The 25,175-nt window shown below is 38.0% G+C and overlaps 2 protein-coding genes across 6 annotated transcripts in view; both read left to right on the forward strand.

Moving 5' to 3' along the window:
• The window catches only part of LOC125245497 (zinc finger protein 585A-like), a 332,027-nt gene that overhangs the window by 86,044 nt on the left and 220,808 nt on the right, over nucleotides 1–25,175 (forward strand). The window lies entirely within an intron of this gene.
• On the forward strand, nucleotides 56–5,305 carry LOC125245541. 5 transcript variants are annotated; one of them, XM_048156213.1, is made up of 7 exons: nucleotides 2,580–2,629; nucleotides 2,925–3,016; nucleotides 3,104–3,218; nucleotides 3,349–3,438; nucleotides 3,909–4,070; nucleotides 4,362–4,540; nucleotides 4,625–5,305. In XM_048156213.1, exons 1-6 carry the CDS (start codon nucleotides 2,617–2,619, stop codon nucleotides 4,403–4,405), a joined length of 516 nt encoding a protein of 171 aa, XP_048012170.1. In that variant the 5' UTR covers nucleotides 2,580–2,616; the 3' UTR covers nucleotides 4,406–4,540; nucleotides 4,625–5,305. The 5 variants fall into 5 exon arrangements, with proteins under 5 accessions (XP_048012146.1, XP_048012163.1, XP_048012156.1 ...); XM_048156217.1 differs by lacking the exon at nucleotides 3,349–3,438 and having other exon boundaries at nucleotides 2,501–2,629; XM_048156189.1 differs by lacking the exons at nucleotides 2,925–3,016; nucleotides 4,362–4,540; nucleotides 4,625–5,305 and having other exon boundaries at nucleotides 56–2,629; nucleotides 3,909–3,958.

Genomic DNA, 25,175 nt, shown 5'->3' on the forward strand with positions numbered 1-25,175 from the left:
TGGGATAAATTTGCTAATTTTTTTAATGTTTTTAATAACTTTAACACTTCTTTCCAACTTTTATTAAGAGAAATATGATGTTAATAACTGACTAAATTAAATAATTCTCTTCAATTTCTCTTCATCTAACCTGGGTTACATAAGCCAAGATGAAAAAAAGCACCTGAGAAAGACAGAAACACACAGTAATAGACCCTTTAAGTTTGGTGATGGAAAAGTGGTCTATTCCAGCAGAAAGTTGAAAATTCCTGCAAAGATTGGACAAACTAAGTGTCATATTGAATCTGAAGTAGTCCCAGCAAAGATTCCACTACTTTTGAGCAAGGCATCCATGAAAAGAGCAGGGACAGTGCTGGATATGGAGAATGACAGTGCTGTGATGTTCAGTCAACCTGTGAAACTTGACTTTACAAGCTCTGGCCATTACTGTGTAAACAATGAACAATGAAAAAAAAAAATCACTCAAAGTGATGACTGTGTCTTGGTAGCTGCTGAAGATGTCACTCTAACGGAACCAAAGAATGAGGATGTACAAAGTCAGTGTGATGAGGAAATACTGACAATCTCAGAAAAACTTAGCTCAGCAGAAAAACACAAAATCCTGATGAAGCTTCACAGACAATTTGGTCATGCGTCTGCTGACAAACTGCAGACTTCTTGCTAGCTCAGGCAATAAAGATGCAGAATGTAGTGTCATTCTGGAAAAAATTGTGAGTGAATGTGAAACGTGTCAAAGATACAGTAAGACCACACCAAAGCCTGCTGTTGGCCTACCACTGGCATCTCAGTACAATGAAACTGTTGCAGTAGATCTGCATGAACTTGAACCAGGTGTGTGGTATCTCCACATTATTGACCAGTTCACAAGGTTTAGTGCAGGCAGCATACTGACCACAAAGAAATCTTCTGAAATAGTGAAACACTTTGTTCATGTCTGGATAAGTGTACATGGTCCACCTCAGAAACTGTTTAGTGACAATGGGGGAGAATTTAATAATGATGAGGTTAGAGACATGGCAGAAAATTTTAACATAGAAATAAAGACAACAGCAGCATACAGCCCGTGGAGCAATGGACTTACAGAGCGACACAACCAAACACTTACAGAGATCATCATGAAGGTGAAGACAAGTAACGGCTGTGACTGGGATACTGCATTGGACTGGGCTCTTATGGCAAAGAACACCATGCAAAATGTCCATGGCTACAGTCCTCATCAGTTGGTGTTTGGACAGAATCCCAACCTGCCCTCTGTATTAACAGTCAAGCCCCCAGCTTTAGAGGGCACCACAAAAAGTGAATGGGTGGCAAAACACATCTCTGCTTTACATGCGTCAAGAAAGGCTTTCACAGAAGCAGAATGCTCAGAAAGAATACGGAGAGCACTGCGTAAACAACTACGTCACACAGATGAGAAATATAAAATGGGTGATAAAGTGCACTATAAGAGACTTGATTGTCCAGAGTGGAAAGGACCAGGAGTTGTTATTGGCCAGGATGGTGCAGTGGTGTTTGTCAGACATGTAGGAACCTGCATTAGAGTACACTACCTCAGACTAAGAAAAGTAAAAACTGACAGCGGAGATCAACATATCAATAAGGATGATGCTGAAATTGAGACAAACAGTGTGCAAAGACAAGAGATGACAGGAGCTGCTGTCAACAACACGGAGGGGATAGAAACTGTAACCGAGATGCAGCAGAGTTCAATGCAAATTGAGAACACAAGGGCATCCACTATTGGGCAGAATGTAGCTGCACAAACCACATGTGACGACATAAGGACACAAAGTGATACAGAGCAGGGAACTGATGTCCGCCTTAAAACAGGGCAAGTTCTAAAATACAGAGACCGAGACAGTGGGGCTTTGCATACAGCAAAAGTACTAGGGCGTGCAGGCAAAGCTACTGGTAAATACAAAAATTGGTATAATCTTCTGCTCATCGGGCTCACTAATGTTGCAGGCAGTAAAGATTCAGTCGACGTATCAAGTTTAGAGAGTCTTCAAATAGAACCCGCTGTTACTGATGTTAATACCACAAACATCAGCGAGGATGTATTGGTAACAAAAGATCTATCCTTTGACCTAGCCAAACAAGAAGAGATTAAGAGTTGGAAAGATAACAATGTGTTTGAGGAAGTTCAAGATGAGGGACAAAAGTGCATCTCCACCAGATGGGTGTGCACTTTTAAGGAAACACTAACTGGACTAGTACCGAAAGCACGATTAGTGGCCAGAGGTTTTGAGGAGTTTGATGTGTTGGAGCTACAAAAGGATTCACCCACGTGTGCTTCTGAGTCTCTTCGACTGCTTGTGGCAGTTATTTGTCAAAGACAGTGGAAACTTCATTCCATGGATATAAAATCTGCATTTCTGCAGGGAATAGAACTGTTACGCAACATCTACATCAGGCCTCCCCCTGAGGCTGTCTGTGAAGGAAAGTTATGGAAGCTCAAAAAATGTGTGTATGGTCTAGCAGATGCTTCACTTTACTGGTATAACAGAGTGAAAGAAATAGTGCTGAAACCAGGAGGAAAAATGTCCAAGGTTGATCCAGCTGCTTTTTTATTGGCTAGATCAGGACTCCAATGTAACTGCCATATGTTCCAAGTACATGTCAAAAGCCGGTAAGCATTTTTCATGTATAGTGGTGTCCAAATTGAGACCAATGGGTTTGAACACTGATGCCCAGCCTTTACATTTTAGAGTTCCATGCATAGGTGCTCCCTTAGAAAACTTCTCTCTAGTCAGCACTTTTACACTGATCAGGATTCTCTTTATAATAATTTAACTACTGACACGTTAATCAAGTGTATGATTATTTCCAGGTTTATGTGACAATATTAGAGAATGATCAATGTAGTATCTGACCTGTGGTCCTCACTGTGTACCTAAATTACTGCACATACATTGCGTGTTAAGTTCGCACAGACGTGCTAACAATCCAGGCTAGTGGCTGGAACAAGCGAAAGGCAGAAAACCTTGACCGGACACTGGCCAAAAGATACATCAAGGTACTAACTAGAAAAATATGTATAATAACATTTTTGTTTTTAAATTGTGTCTCAGCATTTGTTAACGAAGATATTTCTTTTGGACAGACTGTACAAAGGATTGCAGAGGCAACAAAGGACCTGGAGAAACTCACAGCTGAGTTATCTCTACAGCAAGACACAGTCCAGCAGTGGGTGACTGATGTTCAGCAGTGGACCTCAGGTACTTTTAAAAAAATTATTTGATGGGATATTGTAAGAATCATTGGCTCTGCCCTTGTACAAGGGATCTGAAAATGGGCTGATTGTAAACTGAAATTGGCATTAATTAATTTGATTGTTGTCGTCCAAAGGACCAACAATCCAAAATGACTTGCAGAGGACCATTGAGGGGCTATATCTGGGCATCAAACAGCGAAAATTTCAGCTGTATCGTCAGTCTGGTAAGAGCAGAATAGGCCACTAGTAATGCAGATTTGTGAAAAAATTTATTCACTACTGATTTATACATAGTAAAAATAGCAAAGTCTTTCATTTGAAAAAAAAAACATGTTTTGAAGTAGGTTTACTACAAGTCAGGGCAGCATACTGAAAAACTGTCAAAATCATAATAAGTTTGAGTGCAATATCCAAATATTGCCAATATATCTGCATAGTGCAGAGATGTCCTGACCTACCAGTTTTGTCTTCTATTTAAAAAAAAAATGATTGTTTGAAATAGATTCTGAAAAAAAGTCCCACGTTTTTTTTTTTAAAGTTTTTTAAATGACTATAAAACTGATGCAAAAATGATCACACAATATCTGTCACAATAATCATAACACATACACACATATTGTGAAGTCTTATTTTGAATGGTGCTTTTGTGTAGTCATAGTGTGAATGCACACTCATTTTGTGTTTCTCATTGTAGGTGGGAACAAGCGAAGGCATCAACTGAGAAGAAAGATTGCTTTTGAGAAGAAAGCCTTGGAAGTTGCCATCAATGACCACAATGCTACTGTAGGGGAAGCTGAAAAACTGCCTTCTCCCAATGAACTCCTGGCTGTGGACAACTACTCCTGGCCATGGGAATGTAAGTACTATCTCTGAAATGCACTGAATACAAATTGTTTGATGCACACATATTAATGTAAATTTGGAATTTGATGTAAAAATTAAATTTAAAACTGGGCAATATGCAAAAAAATGAATGCAGTAATTTGTAAATGGATGTGATTAAACCCCTTCACGTAAAGCACTGATTTTCTATCTCATGCTGTCAGGGTTTATTTCTTTATTGTAGTAGTACAATATGCAAAATATCTTCTGTCCCAATATTTTTATAGGAGGTTGTAAGATAACACTTTGATGTAATGTATTGCAGGCAATGGTGATATGGAGCGGAAAAAAATGTTTTTGACAAGGTGATGCTACTGGCTAGACTGAAAGAAGAAGAATTTATTGTGGTTCGCGAAGTCAAGCAGCACATGGAGTACATGAAGAGTGTTGCTGGACAGATTGAAGAGTTTACCTTTCAGCTCACTGAAGACACCAATGGAAAATGTAAGAATAATACATTGTAGGTCTCTTTCTTCTATTTCCTTCTCTGGTAAACTTTGGCTCATTTCTTTAATGTCACATTCTCAGGCAGTACAGAAGGCTTAATGGAGAACGGACGTGAGGGACTACTCTGTGTGCTGAAGAGAAGATTGTGTGAAGTTGCAGCACAACTGGCTACAGCACGCACAACATACAAAAGTATTCTTGGACTGCAAACATTGCCCTTAGATGACTTTTCTGAAGAGGAAGACTCAGAGAATACTTCCTCAACTGATGAGGAACTGGGAGAGTAGTTATTAGGGAGATGATGTGTATGACTCTAAGAAGATGTCTTCACATTGTGTTGAACCCATCAGTGCTGTGTTAACTTGTATGTGAAACCTAAGGTTATTTTACTGCTGTTGTACGATTTCTTTGTTTTTAGAGAATGTACTGCAAATTACTCTCATCCCCATTAATCCCCACCCTCTGCCCCAACCCAATCACTGGTGATTCACAACTGTCAAACTGTACCTACTGTAGTTTACATTGTCTATTGTATTGTTACTCTCTCCAACAGTGTGCTACTCTAGCTTATTTTTCCACATGTTAGTATATTAATACTCACTCTCTGTCTCTTACACACTCACGCTCTCTCTCACTCGTTCACACACACACACAGACACCCCTACCTATCTGAAGATATATAGTCTTTATTTTGAACAGGGCATAGTCTCTTAGCTCTAAAAAGCCTACATTATTTATTTCACCCAGTAAAGTGAACTGTTTAAATTATAGTCATGTCTCTTTTGTTTGATTCATGAATGGTTTTCATTTAAGTCAGTTTACTGTTTTATCCTATTGTGCAAGTTGTTCCTTTCAAGTAAGTCTGTAGTATTAGGCCTATATTCTAAGGCAGGCAGTGTAGGGTCATCAACTACACTTGTCAGAAGGCCAAAACATTTCTCGCCAGACACTATAAGGGCCAGACGTTTGTATTAAAATAAATATGGTATCCTATAAGTCATACATTATTAGATATTATATTAATTATATTATTAGATATTATTTAGGCTTTGTCATTGTTAACTTATTCATATTACCTGTACGATATCAAGCCACTAGGGCGAAAACGTTATTTTAGGCTTCATATTCATAAGGCTGTCAACTGCTCACGTGTGGAAGGTAATGGCGAGGCGGCCAATCACAAACTGATTGACATCCAGGTTAGGACTGCAAACATAACAGCTGTCAAGCCCGGTGTTAAAAATATTTTTTAAATGTTTTGTTTTGTGTCTCAATCATGTGACTTTCGAGGTTCCTGTCGAGAAAACAAAAACGGCTGACATTAAGTGGAAAATTAAATATCTCTTGTCTTAAATATATTTGTGTTTTATAACGCAGCACTTCCGAAGATTGAGTAGGCTATGGTCGTTACTATGGAGACGAGAACAGTCCGTTTTGCGTCACGTGAGCAGAGCAGTTGGCGCACTGGTCTCATGTTTTAGTCAAACTATCGCCATTAAACTAACATTTTTGTCTTTACTTAGCATAGATCAGATACAAGCAGTACAATTATTTATTAGAAAGTTTGTAATATTTGATATATTGGGTAGATATATGTTTTCACAACCCTAAAACGGAAGAACTACAATTGGGATGCTGATGTCTACACAAGTACTAAAGAGGGGTCTAGGGAGTTGTAGTTTTTTTTAAAACACATGGTTTTCCTTAAAACTGGAAGTTGTAAATACTTTATTGGTGGCATTCCAGGGGGTTGAGGGGATGTCAAACACATTTTTGGCATCAGACTTTAAATATTGTCTTATTCAATGGGGAATTTTTATCCCCCCCCCCCACCACACCCCTTGGTAACTATGCGGAATTCATAACCCATGTCCCATCCAATAAAGCACTGCACACACTTTTTTTGTCTACTTAAATCTAACTAGATGCACTGTGTAGCCTATTTGCTGTGGCAGATATAAATTATTTGAATTAATGTGTTGGGGTCATCCTGGCATAAAACCCTCCAAAATCATAAAGATACAAAAATTCTCAAACATCCTCATTTAGATCATTATTTACACACACACACACACACACCTGATGTAGATCACGTGTCACACACCTCTCAGTTCTCACCTCTGTCTTTCAGGTTCAGTTACCGAGTGAAGATGCCCCTCGCGCACCTTCCTCCCCATGAGCACCTTGAGCAAACGGCAGGCCAGAGAGGAGGCAGCTAGAGCAGCCGTGGCTGTCCTGGTGGGTGAGGCTGAGAGGGAGATGAGAACACCACCCCCTCAGGTACACACACACAAACACTAACTCACTCACTGCTCTCAGTCCAGCTCTTTGTCTCTTTGGATATGTAGTAAAGACTGGATTGATAGCAACTCCAACCAGCTGAGAGAACAAGTTCAGATATTAGCTTTTAATCCCCATTTACACATGTCTGTCTGTAACTTATTACAGATAATATACTCATAGATTGTGTACACTGAAAGTTACTGAGAGCACAATCCAACTCCATGTTTTAAATTCTGCTGTATAGCAAATAACTACATAAAGAAATTTGTGGTAAAGAAACTTAACACAAATCTTAAGTTAATTTCTTAGGTGGTCTCTCTCATTCAGGTTTTCATTCTTGGATGTTAGCTGGTCTCTCTCTTCAGTGTAGTTTGAGCTCTTTGTATGGATGTAGACACCCATCACTATGACTGCAGTCAGCAGAAGAACACACAGCAGCTGCTCTGGAGCTTCTGATCCTCACAGTAGCTATTTCTGAAGATGACCGACAATGTGTCTTAAACACTCAAGTGACAAAAATGTGAGTTAGTTGTTGTTATAATAAAATGAGTCTCAGTACCTGTGTGTTGAGGAGTTTGGTGTCTCTTGGTGTCTGAGTTTTCTGTTTCTGTCCTGACATCAAAACTGTTTATAGGATCAGCATTAACATAGATATTCATCTCTTATTCATCATCTCTGTCCATCCCATGTTTCCCGGGAATGTTCATTTTGCCATAAGATGACATATTCAGTCTGCTGGAGTTAAATGTGAGATTATTATAAGTTCTTTCTTCAAGTAAACTGCACTACTCTACACTTCTTTTGAGCTTTTGCTTTTTGAAGGCATCACTGTGGTCAGGAACATGTGACATTTGTTCATTTTTTTTTAAGGTTATATGAATGTCCTTCACTACAGTTTCAGTCTTTTTATAACAAACACAGTTGATACTAGTTGCACTGGGTATTTTAAACAAGCGTTTTTCAGTGCACTCTGTTTCAATTGATGGTTTTCTGTGATCTTGTTTGCATTTGTTTCAATTTGGAGAATGATGTAATGGAAATCACAACATGGGCTCAGGAATACTTCCAGAAACATTGTCGGTGAACACAATCCACCGTGCCATTCGCCGTTGCCGGCTAAAACTCTATAGGTCAAAAAAGAAGCCATATCTAAACATGATCCAAAAGCGCAGGCGTTTTCTCTGGGCCAAGGCTCATTTAAAATGGACTGTGGCAAAGTGGAAAACTGTTCTGTGGTCAGACGAATCAAAATTTGAAGTTCTTTTTGGAAAACTGGGACACCATGTCATCCGGACTAAAGAGGACAAGGACAACCCAAGTTGTTATCAGCGCTCAGTTCAGAAGCCTGCATCTCTGATGGTATGGGGTTGCATGAGTGCGTGTGGCATGGGCAGCTTACACATCTGGAAAGGCACCATCAATGCTGAAAGGTATATCCAAGTTCTAGAACAACATATGCTCCCATCCAGACGTCATCTCTTTCAGGGAAGACCTTGCATTTTCCAACATGACAATGCCAGACCACATACTGCATCAATTACAACATCATGGCTGCGTAGAAGAAGGATCCGGGTACTGAAATGGTCAGCCTGCAGTCCAGATCTTTCACCCATAGAAAACATTTGGCGCATCATAAAGAGGAAGATGCGACAAAGAAGACCTAAGACAGTTGAGCAACTAGAAGCCTATATTAGACAAGAATGGGACAACATTCCTATTCCTAAACTTGAGCAACTTGACTCCTCAGTCCCCAGACGTTTGCAGACTGTTATAAAAAGAAGAGGGGATGCCACACAGTGGTAAACATGGCCTTGTCCCAACTTTTTTGAGATATGTTGATGTCATGAAATTTAAAATCAACTTATTTTTCCCTTAAAATGATACATTTCCTCATTTTAAACTAGGGCTGTCAAAATAACACGTTAATTTCGATTAATTAATCTGAGAAAAAATAATGCGTTAACAAAAAATAACACAGATTAATCCATATTGACCTTTGAACCTGGAGCCGTTCTAGCCGACTGTAAATGAAGGAGGCAGATGACTGCTGCACTGACGGACAGAACGAGCAGAGAGCTCCTCCCTCGTGTGCGCGAGTTCTCTTTGTCTTCAAAGTAAGCACTGTCTTTGCACTCTCTCTACCTCACACATAATAATCTAAATCAACTGACACAATGCTAAAAGTTCGTAAGACCGAATCCATGTTTCACGAGGCGCATTCGGAGAATGTTTTTCCTGAATAACCGCTGGGTGTGAATAGTGCTAAAAAAAAAACGTCACCTCATCTTCTCTGACAGGTGCCCTGCACGTGCAGCTGACATAAACCACACTTTCAGTAAACAAAAAGAAAATCCTATCCAGTGGTGAAGTGTTTTCTGTGTTGACAAATCTTTTGCGATGTCCTAATAACAGTTGCGATTCGCACGCAACACGTCAATGTCCGCTAATGTCTAATTTGCGACCTAATGACTCATTTGAACATATTAATTTTAATGAAACATGACAACAACTGATCTGTCCACACGGCCTATAATGAATCATTTACTCGAAAAACTCTAAAATGAGAACATAAGTGTGCTTACCCCATTTAGCAAGAGTGGTTAGTAAATTAGCCTTAATAATCCTCAATATTTTCAGGTTATTTAAATGACAATGTACCTATAAAATCAGTAAGTTTAGACTGGAGTGAGGTGAAACCAGAACAAAGCAAGTTGTTGTTAGCTAGGTGCATTCAATTGTATATGGTACAAAATTATATTATTAGTTAATATAACTTCTGAATGCTACTTTTTAATACTTTTCAGGTTCAGCAAAAAAGCATCTTCTCTTACAAAGCTATAAAATCACTTTTTTTTTTTTTTGCAAAGAGGGCAAGAAAGAATTACAGTGACGGGTACTTTATTGTCAGTATCGGGCTCACAGATCACGTGGGTAGGGCACTTTTTACTGACTGTGTGGATGACCATGTCTGTCACCACCAAAAACCCTGCATTGATTCATTTGAACTGAAATATTTAATACTTTCACAACAAAAATTATGTATGCGATTAATTTAGATTAATTAATCACAAAGTATGTAATTAATTAGATTAAAGTTTTTAATCGATTGACAGCCCTAGTTTAAACATTTGATATGTCATCTATGTTGTATTCTGAATGAAATACTGAAATTTGAAACTTCCACATCATTGCATTCTGTTTTTATTCACAATTTATACAGTGTCCCAACTTTTTTGGAATCGGGTTTATATCTTTATCCATATTTATCTATCGATCAAGAGCCCTTTATAAAATATCATATTACATTATTTTGATTGTGGTGTCACATTTAAGTTCAGAAACGGTCCAGAGTTGGGGGATCTTCTGTTAGAGACTGTGTTAACAAAGTCATGAATAGGTACATATTTACCTTGCATTGTTAGGTTGTAGTGCGGCATAATATTTCAGGAAATATATATATATATGATTGGCACCATAATAAAAATAGCCTTTTATATTACTTGAATTCGGGATATAATCTGTCACACACCACTTGTTCAGAAGTTTTAAGGTGTCCATACTGACTCACAGTCAGCCAGACGGAAAACAAGAAATCAAAACATAATTTCAGTGTAAGTCATAAATGACGGTCACAAAAACTGTGAACATGGATAAGGTCATAGTTCATAGCACTGACATGACATGATAGATGACTGGTTGTGAAAGTGTATGTTTTAACATTGCATGCTGCACATTACTGTTAATTGAAATATTGACCTTATGTGATAATTTTTCTGAGATGAAGTAATCTTGAGTATTTTTTTCACAGAATGTCAAATGCCCTAATGGTGAAGTTCAATATGAGGGTTGGTGGCAACCTTGAAAAGAAGCCATTCAAGGCTACACATTTATACTTTGTAATTCAGGGTAATTTTAGCCTTATGACATTGAAAAAAATCAGGGGAAATTCTCTAAATGACCTCCTGTTTTGTTTTTCTCCTCGCTAATGTAATGCACATTTAATGCAGAACATCTATTATTGACATAAGATTATTATACAGTAAAATAAAATGTAAAACATGTTGATTGCCTTTCATGAAATGGACACAATCTTGTTCCATTGTATTTTAAATTTAGTGGTAGAACCACAAGACATTTTCAAATTAATTACACGTCATTTACCTCAAATGTGAATGTTTTTTGTTTTTTGCATCATGTTCTCTTCCCTCAGATGCTGTGAAGAGGTGGAGCCCAAATGCCACTGACTCGGAAATTGATGAAGCAATGGCAGAACACCTAAAGCATGCTCCAGGAAGAGCTGGGGGAGGTGAACACAGGAAATGAGCCAAACAACTTTCACATGTTAACCATAATTCAGTATTTTGTAGTTTTATTTTGTTATTTGGTTAATGGATGCAAAAAATTTATGTAAAACTGTTTCTGTTCAAAAATTTTATATCCACAATAAAATATTATGCTAAATCAGAACACTCTTAATTTGCTTGAGTCTACAAATGTTATTGTTTGTGATGTACATGTGATTAAAACGTTTTAAGGACATTCAGGTCTGACTGGACCGATTTTGGACCTTTTTATAACTTTTTTCAAGTAAACCTCAAGACATAATTGATTGCCTTTCACGATGTTACACAATGGGTGTGTGATTATTTTATATGCAGGCTTACATATGCACTTAAATTATGCAGCAACACACCTTATTAACATCCAGAAGATCACACATTTAAACATCCAGGGACACGCAGAAAAGACGTGGAATTCACGGCCAAATGACGTTGGTTCAACTTTCATTTTGGAAGTATTTTTCAATCATGACGGGACGTGTTGGATTGACATCTTTTCAGCATTAATTAAACGTCCAAATGTGTGTTTGTTTATGTTGACTTATAGGCTACAGTTACAAAGGGAGAAAGGGAAAACTTCCATTTCTGCAGCTTCTTATCAATGATGTTATCATACGCAAGTTTCTTGCCACTAATGACTAATGATGTGTCTGTGTCAAGATCTCAAATTAACTGGATTGTAAATAAGAGGCGCATTACACTCAAGCGCTTCAGTGTGTGGTGGAAAAGCAAAGGCTGCCAATCATACGGGCCAAAATGGGCAGAAAATTTCCATGCTATGAAGGTGTGAATTACAGTGTGTTGTAGCCTAAATTAAATATTTTCTTATTCTACACCTCTGTTTCCACTGTCATATGAACGGCTCGTTTGACTTCCTGCTTCTATGAAGCCACTCCCTCCAAAATACACTATGTGCTCAGATTGGTTAGCAGGCCCAGTTTTTAATCGTGATTCGCTGAAGCACAGATGGGAGTTTTACTTACTCAAACATGTTCTAAGGGCAGAAAGGAAAATGATTGGTTCACAGATTCAACCAATGAAATTGAAGCAGAGGCGGGATCAAGTTTATCATACGTTATCGACTGTTGATAGAAGATTACCGGTTTTGTAAGGTAAGTGAATTTACACTATATTTTGTTAAAATTCTGAGATAAACAGCCTCTAAAGTGTACTAAGATAATTGGGGAACAATGTATTTTGATTCGATTGCTAACTCCACTGCACCTAAGCTGCTAATGGTCTAAATGGGGTTAAACATGATTTTCCAATACTACCCAGCTGTCTGTAAAGCCGATATATGCGAACACAGAACCGAAATAATTTCATATCAATGTTATTTTTGGTCTACTATGCTGCTCTTAACCTCATAACAGTCTACCGTCCCGCCGGCGGTCCACTGGGTTTTTAAAGGGTTAAGTATGCTTTTATTCAAACTTTCTGTGAGATTTCTGGAGATCAACTCTTGAACAGGTGTTGATCTTAATCTTTTGTAGTAGGCATGGCTTACACCCTGAGAAATAGCTCTAGCTATTTTTCCTCTCCGTATGTTTCTTGCTGGTATAAATCTGGTTTCCGTTTTCAGATGTTGAATTGAACCATTACGCCTGACTGTCATTGTAATGCTAGAGCACAGTCGACTGGGCTCTTTCAGCATTACGAAAGAGTAACGTACATAACAAGTTGAAAATTTACAAACTGCTTGTACCTTCAGATAAGGCACATGTCTCTTGCGGCTGCCTATAAAGAGCACAGCAGGGATTTTTTTGTCTGAACTGTTGGTACAGTATGTTGGTCCAAGGTTTTTGAAGTGTTCTTGAATCTTTCTGAAGTGCAATCTTCTTCCAGTCTTTTTGAGAAATGATAATTTGGATGGAATACATGGCAACTTTCTATACTTCCTTTTTTCTTGATCACTGGCTGTCTTCCCTAAACCACTGGGAGTGGAAGATTCTGATTCTTCACTTCCTGCTTCGTTTCTGTTGCAAACCTTCTATTTTCTCCCTAGTGTCTGTCTTTGGTACATGGCATTTCTTTGTAGCATTTGTGTCTTTTTCTGTGTCCTTCTGAAATGATGTCTCAGAATCACTGTCAGATGTCACTTCTTTTGTGCTGTCTGGCAAATCAACATAACTATCCTCTGACTCCACAGGACTGTCCAGTACTTCCTTTCCATCTGACTTATTCATAGATGTCAAAAGTCTGGCTAGCTGTTGTGTCATTTTGTGTTTCTATTTCACCTTCACTTTCAAGTGCCTCAACCTCAGGATGTTGTGACTCTACCTCTACTTCCTCAGAGTTAAGAATATCCTTTTCTCCTTCCGTCCCATAGGTGACATGTCTGGCTTGCTGTGTAGAGTCTGTCTTACTCACTGTTTTCAATGTGTCTTTGTGATCGGGCTCTGAAGAATCTCTTAATTTTTCTTCCTGACTCACACTGGACACCTCTGTATTGTCAATTTCACCTTCACTGCTAATGTCTGTCCCTGGAGAACTTTTTTTTTTTTTTTAAGCTCTGCACTTCAATCAGTCTTTTGATATTTTTTCTATTGAATGTCTATACAACATACAGCCATTTTCTATTTTTCAACGTGTCACACTGAAATATTTTTAGTGCCAATCTTGACACACTGGCGACTTTGAAGAGGTGTCTTGCTTTAATATTTCAATGGACAGGAAACTTTCTAAAACAGCATCTACACCACCAGCTATTGCCCAGATGTCTGATCTCACAGCTGCCTGTCCTTTCCGCGATTTTGGCATTTTCTACACTTGGGATGATAAAACACACAAACTAATTACTGTAAAATTTATGTATATCATGAATTTTTTAGCCTGGGTTAGCTGGTTTAAGCTAGTCTCCCAGCCTTCCAGTCTCCTAGCTCAGTGGTTCCCAAACCTGTCCTGGAGGACCCCCAGCACTGCACATTTTGGATGTCTCTCTCATCTAACACACCTGATTCAACTCATCAGCTCATTAGTAGAGACTGCAAGGCCTGAAGTAGGTGTGTCAGATAAGGGCGACATACAAAACGTGCAGGGCTGGGGGTCCTTCAGGACAGGTTTGGGAACCACTGTCCTAGCTAAACAAAAACCCTCTAAAACCAGCTATGTCCAGGCTGGGAGACCAGCTAAAATGTAGCAATTGAAGTAGGGCTGGGCATTTTTTCTGATTAATTTTTTGATTAATTCGTCATGTTTTGCCTCGATTTTATAATTTTTTTTCTAAATTGATAAATCGCGGCTTTTAATAAAAATGTTAGCAAGTGTTACAACTAGACATGTTGATAATACAGCAATGAAAACATATTAGGAGAAGAAAATGATCTGACCTCCACTCTCATGTGACGTTCTATGAACGTAGAACACATCACTATTCTTAACACTCCTATTATCTTACAATAGGGTACAGCCATGGCCCAAAGTTTTGGTGGTTCTCTGCAGTGGGTTGTAGTCTCAGAAACCCTCATTAGATTAACTGCTTGTTAAAAGTTTGCTGCTTTAGTTGTGGTGTTGATTCACATTGTTGAAGAGCTAGCATCATTTCACTAATCACACCAGTCACACTGGAACACTTTAAAGAACAATTGAATATAGCAAGCATACATACTATTAAATATAAAGTAAGAATAACCATAAGGGTACAATAAAAAGTAAATACTTGAAAATATGATGAGAATTAATATATGGATTAGTAGTACATGAATATATGAAATCAAAAGTAATATTGATAAATCATAAACCATAAATGATTAACATAAAATATGAATAAAATGCATGAATATGAATATTGGTCACATTTTGGATCCACCAATAACATGCTAAGAACTCTATAAAAACTCCATAGTAACCATCTGTGACAACTACCAACCACTCAGAACACCCTGGTAACCGAGTGCCGAGTTTTGCCACTGCAAGCACCCCTCACATTTTCTTCAGGACATTCTAGTTAGTGGTGCTGGCCTCTGGCGAAGCATCACTATTGTTCTTCTCCATACTTCTTCTTCTTCTGGACAAAACTTCAGCACTGTACTCATCCCGCACATTTCCTGGTTAACGTAATATACATAACACACTGTAATGAACAGATTTCACCATACTAAGCAGTGTTATTTTAGTATCATTAGTATCACTGAGATACTATTATAGTTTTTGTTAATATTTTGAATTCAATTTAATTTTTGAACTTCATTGTGGGCCCACAGCAAGTGTGGGTATACTGTGAGTACACTGGGAAAAGAGTGGGCATACTGTAAACAATGCACAGATGTCTAAGAACATACCTTTGGCTTTAACAAACAACAAGATTAGTTTGGTTCTACTTTGCATTTGCCACAACACACACAAAACAAGTTCACATGTTGAAAGAATAAATTAGAAGTCATATGTTTCAAATAATTTCATTTATTCACATTCATGTAAAAAAAAAAAAAACAATACATTACCATTCAAAAGTTCAGTACTATTTTTAAAATGCTTTTGAAAGAAGTTCTTTCTGCTCATCAAGGCTGCATTTATTTGATTTAAAAAAAAAATGATATTCTGAAATACTGTTAACTTTAAAAAAATAACTACAGGGCTCGACATTAATGCTTATCCAGGACAAGTGGATTTTTTTGAAGGGGCAAGTGAAAGAGAATTGTACTTGCCCAACTAGACAAGCAGCCTGATAAAAACGCCAATAACAAAAAATAACAAGGGAATCACCAAAAACATGAGAATTGTTCTGGATTCATTTAGTGTAAATGGCGACTGATAGTGAATAATAATATAATATATAATGTACTGACGGTAACAAGGTTGCGCTGTTGAGACTCACACAGCCTCTCGAGGAAAAATCGCAACAAATGTGCCCAGCTCACTCAAAGAAACTCAAAGGGTTAGTTCACCCCAAAATGAAAATTCTGTCATTTATTACTCACCCTCATGTCGTTCCACACCCGTAAGACCTTTCTATTGTTTGAACACAAGTTAAGCTGGCCACGAGCCTGCCGCATGACGAAAATTACGAACATCAAATTCACAAACGCGGACGGCCGAAGTTTACCCTGGGCTTCAGTGATCACAAAAATTCAGCTGCAGGCTGCCACTGTTCAGAGAGCAAAGCTAGTCCACAGTCTAGTAAACGTTTCTTTGTTACGCCGACTGAAAACACATGAGAAACATCATGTGACTGGAGGGACTCAGACATTGCAGTACTGAATATTGAACAGTCCACGCATGTGGATTTGGATAAAACAGGTAATCGCTTTGATGCCGTGCCTGAACACCGTTTATCCCTTCACAGTGGCGTATAGCAGATGGGCTATTAAATTATTGTTATTATTATGCTACTTTTATTATCGTCCCGCCAGCGGACCACTGGGTCGTTAAAGGGCTAAACTTGTTTGCTTAAAGTTTTTGTGAATAATTTGCTGATGCAGGTACAAAAATACTTTTTTTAACTGCAATAAATAAATAAATAAAACTTGTCGCCCATGGCGCCAACTATAGCTGGAGAGGAGAGATTTGGCTGTGGCTAACTTACACAGAAGAGATTTTTTTGTTCAGCACATAAAAATGAACTACTTCATTTCACACTGTGGTGATGTGGTTTCTCCACTGCATGGATCTTCATGTGTATCTTCAGGTGAATTTTAAAAGAGAAACTCTTTCCACACTGATCACATGTGTGCGGCTTCTCTCTGCTGTGGATCCTCTCATGTGATTTCAGATGTTCTGACCGACTGAATCTCTTGTCACACTGTGAACACTTGTAAGGTTTTTCTCCAGTGTGAATTCTCTGGTGCTGTTTTAAATGGTTTGCTGTAGTAAAAGTCTTCTGACACTCAAAGCGCACGTACTTTCTCACACCAGTGTGTGTTTTCTCATGTTCTTGTAAATAATACAGCCGTGAAAAACTCTTTCCACACACAGAACATGAATGTGGCTTCTCCTTTGTATGAACTCTCAGGTGTCTCTTCAGGGCTGATGACCTAAGAAACGTTTTGTCACATTGATCACATGTGTGTGGCTTCTCTCCAGTGTGAACTTTCGTATGACTCTTAAGATGTCCTTTTTGTTTGAAGCTCTTCCCACATTGATGACATGTGAACGGCTTCTCTCCTGTATGAACTCTCATGTGAACATCAAGATTTTGTTTGGTTGAGAAACTCTTTCCACACTGAGTGCAGGTTGTAGATTTCTTGGCTCTTTTCTTTAAAAATGTCTTTTTAGTCTTTGAGCGACTCAAAGGTTTTTCTCCAGGTTTGTCATGATGTTCCTCCTCCACTTCACTCAGTTCTGAAATGAAAGAAAAAAAGTCATTTCATTGTCAGTAAATCAAAATAAAGAGAGAAATATGAAGTTAAAGGACATAAAATTGAGACTTGTTGTGATAGACAACTGCTACAAAACATTACGTTCATTTTGATTCATTTGCATAAATTAGTTACATATGTCCCTGAAACTTTAACATTAATCTTCCAATCATAAAGGACCACCTGTCGTTCCAACAACAGAATCCAGTGGTCTGGTGAAGGTATAATGTGTGTTAGTCTCAATTTTACTTTAGCTGCTCGTTTAATCTGACTCCAATTTCAAATGTTTTTACATCAAGATTTACTGAATTCAGACAATCAGCACTGAATGGACGTCTTCTGGCTACAGAATTTCCCAAATAGCTGCTCTGCCACCTTCCCTTAAATAATTCTTAATAATTTATAAATAATATTAAGAAAATAAAGAAAACATTGCTCTGAAATATTTTGAGTAATATATTTGATCAATGACAAAATGATCTAATGTGATATTAACAGCCATATTTTGACATCAACTTTTAGGTTGATATTTAATAAATTTTTAAAAATATACCACATGTCATATCTCGACCGTTGCCATGTCTGTAGAAAGTTCACATGCTCAAAGTCTAGACTGACTGCATCTTTAAATGTGTTATTATCAGTGTCCTACATGATTCACTCAACCCTGTTACTTCTGACATGATTTTCCTCCTTTCAAAACCAGAGGATTTCTTAAAACTGTGACACCAGGAAGTGACATCATCTGGGCTCTTTCTACTGCATGATGGGAGGAAAAGAAAATAATCTCAATCCATTGTCTCAGTTTTTACACACATGAATGACTGCATTCATCAACCCTGTTACCAAAGTTACTGTAAGAAGAGATTTTGCTCAAGTTACACTCACAACCCTGTCAGCCATTCTGGAAAGTTCATTTACTTCATACATTTTGGTGTTTAGAGTTTATTCCTAAAAATAGCAATGTTGTAAACTGTATTGAAAATGCCTAAATTCTGGTAACACTCCTGGAAATTGTAAAGCAGATATGAAACAAATGTAAAATACGTAAATATTTAGTTTGATCTGATGTTGACAATCAGTATGAAGTTTCTCAAACCTCCCTTTACTGAGCTAGAAAAGAACATTATGTATCATTTCATAGTTTAACTGCAAATCTGCAAATTAACTGCAAATCACTGATGATGTGACTGCTGTGGGAGGAGCTTCACTGGTAGTGACCTGTAGTGGGCGGAGCTTCACTGACTGAACTACAGATTGGTTGGAGGAGATGATCTGCCCAAATCAAAAATATCAGTTACTGATCAAATTTTAGTGTCCGCATCAAATTAAATGTACAAAAGCGAATTTAAATAGAAAACCCATTAAATGCAAGTGTCTTTCTTTTTTGTTGTTGTTGTTATATTAACCTCTTTTGTATTTCACCCTTAAACTAATTGCATTAATCATTTATATCCATCTATTTTAAGGCAAATTAGGCTAATTCAGAACATTTTGTTTCTCATTCTAACTTTATTTTGTTTCTTCATAAAAATAATGGCAAATATCTAGAAAAGTAGCAAAGAACTGTAAGAAAAACATTTATGCCATGAAAACAGAAATAAACATATCTGTAACCAAGAAATCCCCCCCAGTCTGTTGAAAGCAATGAAATGAGCTTTAAGTGTCAATTTACAGCAGATCTGAAGACATCAGCATAATAAATGAGGTGAAAACAGGAACTATTGACATGAAATAAAGAGTGTTTTCAGCAGTTTCTCTGTCAATATTGATGATCCTCAGACTATCAACACTCATTCAACAAGACATTCAGATCATCTCACTATATTCTGAGTGTTTGCTGTTACACATTACACATTATTGGAGTCACAATGTATGAGAAAATCCTATAAAACTGATCTATTGAAAGACTACTGTTATTTCTGATGATATAACATGAATAAAACATTAACACAAAAACAAACACTAATGACACTCATCTTCAACTACTGCTAAAGTAGAAGTAATTCTACCAGATCTTTTACACAGTGATATATATATACACAGGTGCTGGTCATATAATTAGAATATCGTGAAAAAGTTCATTTTTTTATTGTAAATTATTTTAAAAAATGAAACTTTCATTTATACTAGATTCCCTACATGTAAAGTAAAACATTTCAAAAGGGTTTTTTTTTTTTATTTGTTGATTAGAGCGTACAGCTAATGAAAGTCCAAAATCCAGTATCTCAAAATATTAGAATATTTACATTTGAGTTTCATTAAATGACCATCCCTACAGTATAAATTCCTGGTATCTCTTGTTCTTTGAAACCACACTAATGGGGAAGACTGCTGACTTGGCAATGGTCCAGGAGACAATCATTGACACCCTCCACAAAGAGAGTAAGTCACAGATGGTCATTACTGAATGTGGTGGCTGTTTACAGAGTGATGTATCAAAGCATATTAAATGCAAAGTTGACTAGAAGGAAGAAATTGGGTAGGCAAAGGTGCACAAGCAACAGGGATGACCACAAGCTTGAGAATACTGTCAAGTAAAGTCGATTCAAACACTTGGGAGAGCTTCACAATGAGTCAAATGAAGCCGGAGTCAGCGCATCAAGAGTCACCACACTCAGACATCTTCAGGAAAAGGACTACCAAGCCACTTCTGAAACAGAAACAACGTCAGAAGCATCTTACCTGGGCTAAGGAGAAAAAGAACTGGACAGTGAACAGTGGTCGAAAGTCCTCTTTTCAGATAAAAGTAAATTTTGCATTTCATGTTGAAATCATGGTCCCAGAGTCTGAATGAAGACTGGAGAGGCACAGAATCCAAGCTGCTTGAAGTCTAGTGGGAAGTTTCTGAAGTCAGTAATGATTTGGGGGGCCGTGACATCTGCTGGTGTTGGTCCATTGTGTTTTATCAAGTGCAAAGTCAATGCAGCCATCTTCCAGGAGATTTTGGAGCACTTTATGCTTCCATCTGCTGACAAGCTTTATGGAGATGCTGATTTCCTTTTCCAGCAGGACTTTAGCACCTGCCCACAGTGCAAAAACCACTTCCAAGTGGTTTGCTGACCATGATATTACTGTGTTTTATTGGCCAGCCAACATGCCTGACCCCTGAATCTATGGGATATTTTTAAGAGAAAGATGAGAAACAGTCGATCCAACAATATACAGATGATCTGAAGGCTCAATAGTGCCTCAGCAGTGCCACAGGCTGATCACTTCCATGCCACACTTCACTGATGCTGTAATTTGTGCTAGGAGCAAGTCATTTGCTGTAATATGTGCTGCCAACCAAGTATTGAGTGTACAAATGAACATACTTTAAAGAACTTGAACTTTTCTGTTTTGAAAATCCATTTTTTGATTGATCTTAGGAAATATTCTAATATTTTGAGATACTGGATTTTGGACTTTCATGAGCTGTACGCTCTAATCATCAAAATTAAAAAAAAAAAAAACTTGAAATGTTTTACTTTACATGTAGGGAATCTAGAATATATGAAAGTTTCATTTTTAAAAATAATTTACAATAAAAAAAAATGAACTTTTTCACGATATTCTAATTATATGACCAGCACCTGTGTATATATATATATATATATATATATATATATATATATATATATATATATATATATATAGTATATACACACACATATATACAGTGGGTACGGAAAGTATTCAGACCCCCTTAAATTTTTCACTCTTTGTTATATTGCAGCCATTTGCTAAAATCATTTAAGTTCATTTTTTTCCTCATTAATGTACACACAGCACCCCATATTGACAGAAAAACACAGAATTATTGACGTTTTGGCAGATTTATTAAAAAAGGAAAACTGAAATATCACATGGTCTTAAGTATTCAGACCCTTTGCTGTGACACTCATATTATTTAACTCAGGTGCTGTCCATTTCTTCTGATTATCCTTTAGATGGTTCTACACCTTCATTTGGGTAGAGTTGTGTTTGATTATACTGATTGGACTTGATTAGGAAAGCCACACACCTGTCTATATAAGACCTTACAGCTCACAGTGCATGTCAGAGCAAATGAGAATCATGAGGTCAAAGAAAGAGCTCAGAGATAGAATTGTGGCAAGTCACAGATCTGGCCAAGGTTACAAAAACATTCTGCTGCACTTAAAGTTCCTAAGAGCACAGTGGCCTCCATAATCCTTAAATGGAAGACGTTTGATGACCAGGGATGACCAGAACCCTTCCTTGAGCTGGCCGTCCGGCCAAACTGAGCTATCGGCGGAGAAGAGCCATGGTGAGAGAGGTAAAGAAGAACCCAAAGATCACTGTGGCTGAGCTCCAGAGATGCAGTTGGAGATGGGAGAAAGTTGTAGAAAGTCAACCATCACTGCAGCCCTCCACCAGTCGGGGCTTTATGGCAGAGTGGCCCGACGGAAGCCGCTCCTCAGTGCAAGACACATGAAAGCCCGCATGGAGTTTGCCAAGATGGTGAGAAATAAGATTCTCTGGTCTGATGAAACCAAGATAGAAATTTTTGGCCTTAATTCTAAGCGGTATGTGTGGAGAAAACCAGGCACTGCTCATCACCTGTCCAATACAGTCCCAACAGTGAAGCATGGTGGTGGCAGCATCATGCTGTGGGGGTGTTTTTCAGCTGCAGGGACAGGATGACTGGTTGCAACCGAGGGAAAGATGAATGCGGCCAAGTACAGGGATATCCTTGACGAAAACCTTCTCCAGAGTGCTCAGGACCTCAGACTGGGCTGAAGGTTTACCTTCCAACAAGACAATGACCCTAAGCACACAGCTAAAATAACGAAGGAGTGGCTTCACAACAACTCTGTGACTGTTCTTGAATGGCCCAGCCAGAGCCCTGACTTAAACCCAATTGAGCATCTCTGGAGAGACCTAAAAATGGCTGTCCACCAACGTTTACCATCCAACCTGACAGAACTGGAGAGGATCTGCAAGGAGGAATGGCAGAGGATCCCCAAATCCAGCTGGGAAAAACTTGTTGCATCTTTCCCAAAAAGACTCATGGCTATATTAGATCAAAAGGGTGCTTCTACTAAATACTGAGCAAAGGGTCTGAATACTTAGGACCATGTGATATTTTAGCAAATGGCTGCAATATAACAAAGAGTGAAAAATTTAAGGGGGTCTGGATACTTTACGTACCCACTGTATGAGTAAATCTGCTACCTTCTCCAGGAGCGATCGAAAACACATCTTACATTCTCAATGCGTGACAGCGCCCCCCAAATAAATATAATTCTAAAAAAATGCTGAAAGTATTAAACAAAAAGCTGATTAAAGTCATTGCAGTTTAAAATAATAAATTGATAAAAAGACTAAATGCTTAAGTGACACATTCAGTCTAAACGGAGACTGCGCGAGATGCGGGGGCAGCGAGAGAAAGAACAAAAATAAATCTGAAGCAAATATCTAAATAATCCTTTCTAATATTCTAATAATATGATGTATAATATGTCGCAGACCTATTATTTAACTATATTGGGTTATTTTTATAACGTGACTGTTGATATTGCCGCTGATGATTCCTAATTACGAACCCCTATAAAATCCAATGCGGGTGTAAAAGCATATGAACCCCCCGGATTTGGTGAGTTTCTGACTAATATTGTTCAATTTACTGAAAAATAAACATATATAACATTCAGTTAAGTTCTGAAGTGTTTTATGTGTGTAATAGTTTCTGAAGGAGTGTGAAATGTGATATAATATTCCATTTAAGCACTTAAATGCTATATTGCACATGATAACATATTCTAGTATGTTATATATATGTTGAATATGAGAGAAAAGGGTTTTTGAATACTATTTTCATATACATTAATGGTTGATTGATGAATGTGTAGTGTATATTGTGTTGTTCTAAAGGAAATGGTGTGTAAATGCTTTTGAAACTTAAGACGCTGTTTGTATAAACAGGTCAGGTTTTTTTGTGTGATTGAACTAACCCTTTAATGCAGGGGTGTCCAAAGTACAGCCCGCAGGCCATCTGCAGCCCGTTATCAGTCCTGTGGCGGCCCGTGAGGGATTTTTGAAAATGATACAAATCTGGCCCGTCATGGGGAAAAATAGATGAAATTCATCAAATAACCATCGGGTGTCGCTATAACATGCAGCCAAGGCAGCACGCAAGACGTAATAGGGCTAAAAAAACAACTAATTATTGTTGATCACGCTTTGGTAAGTCATGGCGCAACAAAGAAAACGGAAAATCGAAAGGAGGTTTCAGACACGTTGGGGAAATGAATATTTCTTCACTGAGGTCAGTGGGAAATGTGTCTGCTTAATATGCCAGGAGTCCATCGGGGTGATGAAGGAATATAATGTTAAAAGACATTATGAAACAAAACATCAGTCCTTCAAATCGCACTGGTGCCGAGCACGATCAAAAGGTGAAACAACTGGCAGCTGCCTTGTCAGCTCAACAACAACAATTTTTTCGTGTTAATAAAGCACAGGAAAATTCTACATTAGCTAGTTATGAGGTAGCTCACCTAATAGCACGGCACGGAAAACCCTTCACAGATGGCAAATTTGTAAAGGAGTGTCTGATGAAAGTTGCCACTATAATTTTCCCAGAAAAGATGCAAGATTTTAAAAACATCAGTCTTTCGAGAAACACAGTCGGACAGCGAATTGAAGACTTGACAGCAAATCTAAAAGAACAAGTCAAGTCAAGTCAAGTCACCTTTATTTATTATAGCGCTTTTTACAATGTAGATTGTGTCAAAGCAGCTTTACATTGATAAATGTACTTTATTTTCGATAAACTGTACATTATTTTGGCTGCACAGCAGCTCTTAAAGAATAGTGTCAATGCAGGCAGATCAAAGCACTGTTGAATAAATGTCAAGAATACTGTTGAATATCAAATGTCAAGTCAAATGTCAAGTGTCCCCAACTAAGCAAGCCAAAGGCGACAGTGGCAAGGAACCCAAACTCCAACAGGTGACATCAGGTGGCAAACAGGTGGCAAATAAGTGTTAAAATGGAGAAAAAAACCTTGGGAGAAACCAGGCTTAGTCGTGCTTTGTTACGACTCAGGTTGCTATCATAAGTCCGACAGGATCGCAACATTCAAAGTATTTATTTCAGTTTCATCCAGTTGAGGATCGTATTCATCTATTTTTAGTCTAGATTTAAACTGACAGAGTGTGTCTGCTTCCCGAACAATGCTAGGAAGATTGTTCCAGAGTTAAGGTGCCAAATAGGAGAAGGATCTACCGCCTGCAGTTGATTTTGATATTCTAGGTATTATCAGCTGGCCTGAATTCTGAGATCGCAATAAACGGGAAGGATTATAATGATTTAAGAGCTCGCTCAGGTACTGGGGAGCTAAACCATTTAGTGCTTTGTAAGTAATTAGCAAGATTTTAAAATCTATACGATGTTTAGCTCTTAAAGCATTATAGTCCTTCATGTCTATTGCGATCTCAGAATTCAGGCCAGCTGATAATACCTAGAATATCAAAATCAGTTTTACAAGAGTTTGGAACCATCAAGATTCCCCTTGATCAAACGTCATGCACAAAGGATGATGAGCCTGTTTGGCTCCACATACATATGTGAGCAAACATTTTCGCTGATGACGCTGAACATGACGCTCTCCACTGAGAGCCAGTCTGAACACTATGCATTTATATATTACGTACTTTTGCACTATGTACTCATCCATGTAGTGTGTGAATTGTATAAGGTTATTTT

The sequence above is a fragment of the Megalobrama amblycephala genome, linkage group LG1, assembly GCF_018812025.1.
Source record: "Megalobrama amblycephala isolate DHTTF-2021 linkage group LG1, ASM1881202v1, whole genome shotgun sequence".
Taxonomy (NCBI): domain Eukaryota; kingdom Metazoa; phylum Chordata; class Actinopteri; order Cypriniformes; family Xenocyprididae; genus Megalobrama; species Megalobrama amblycephala.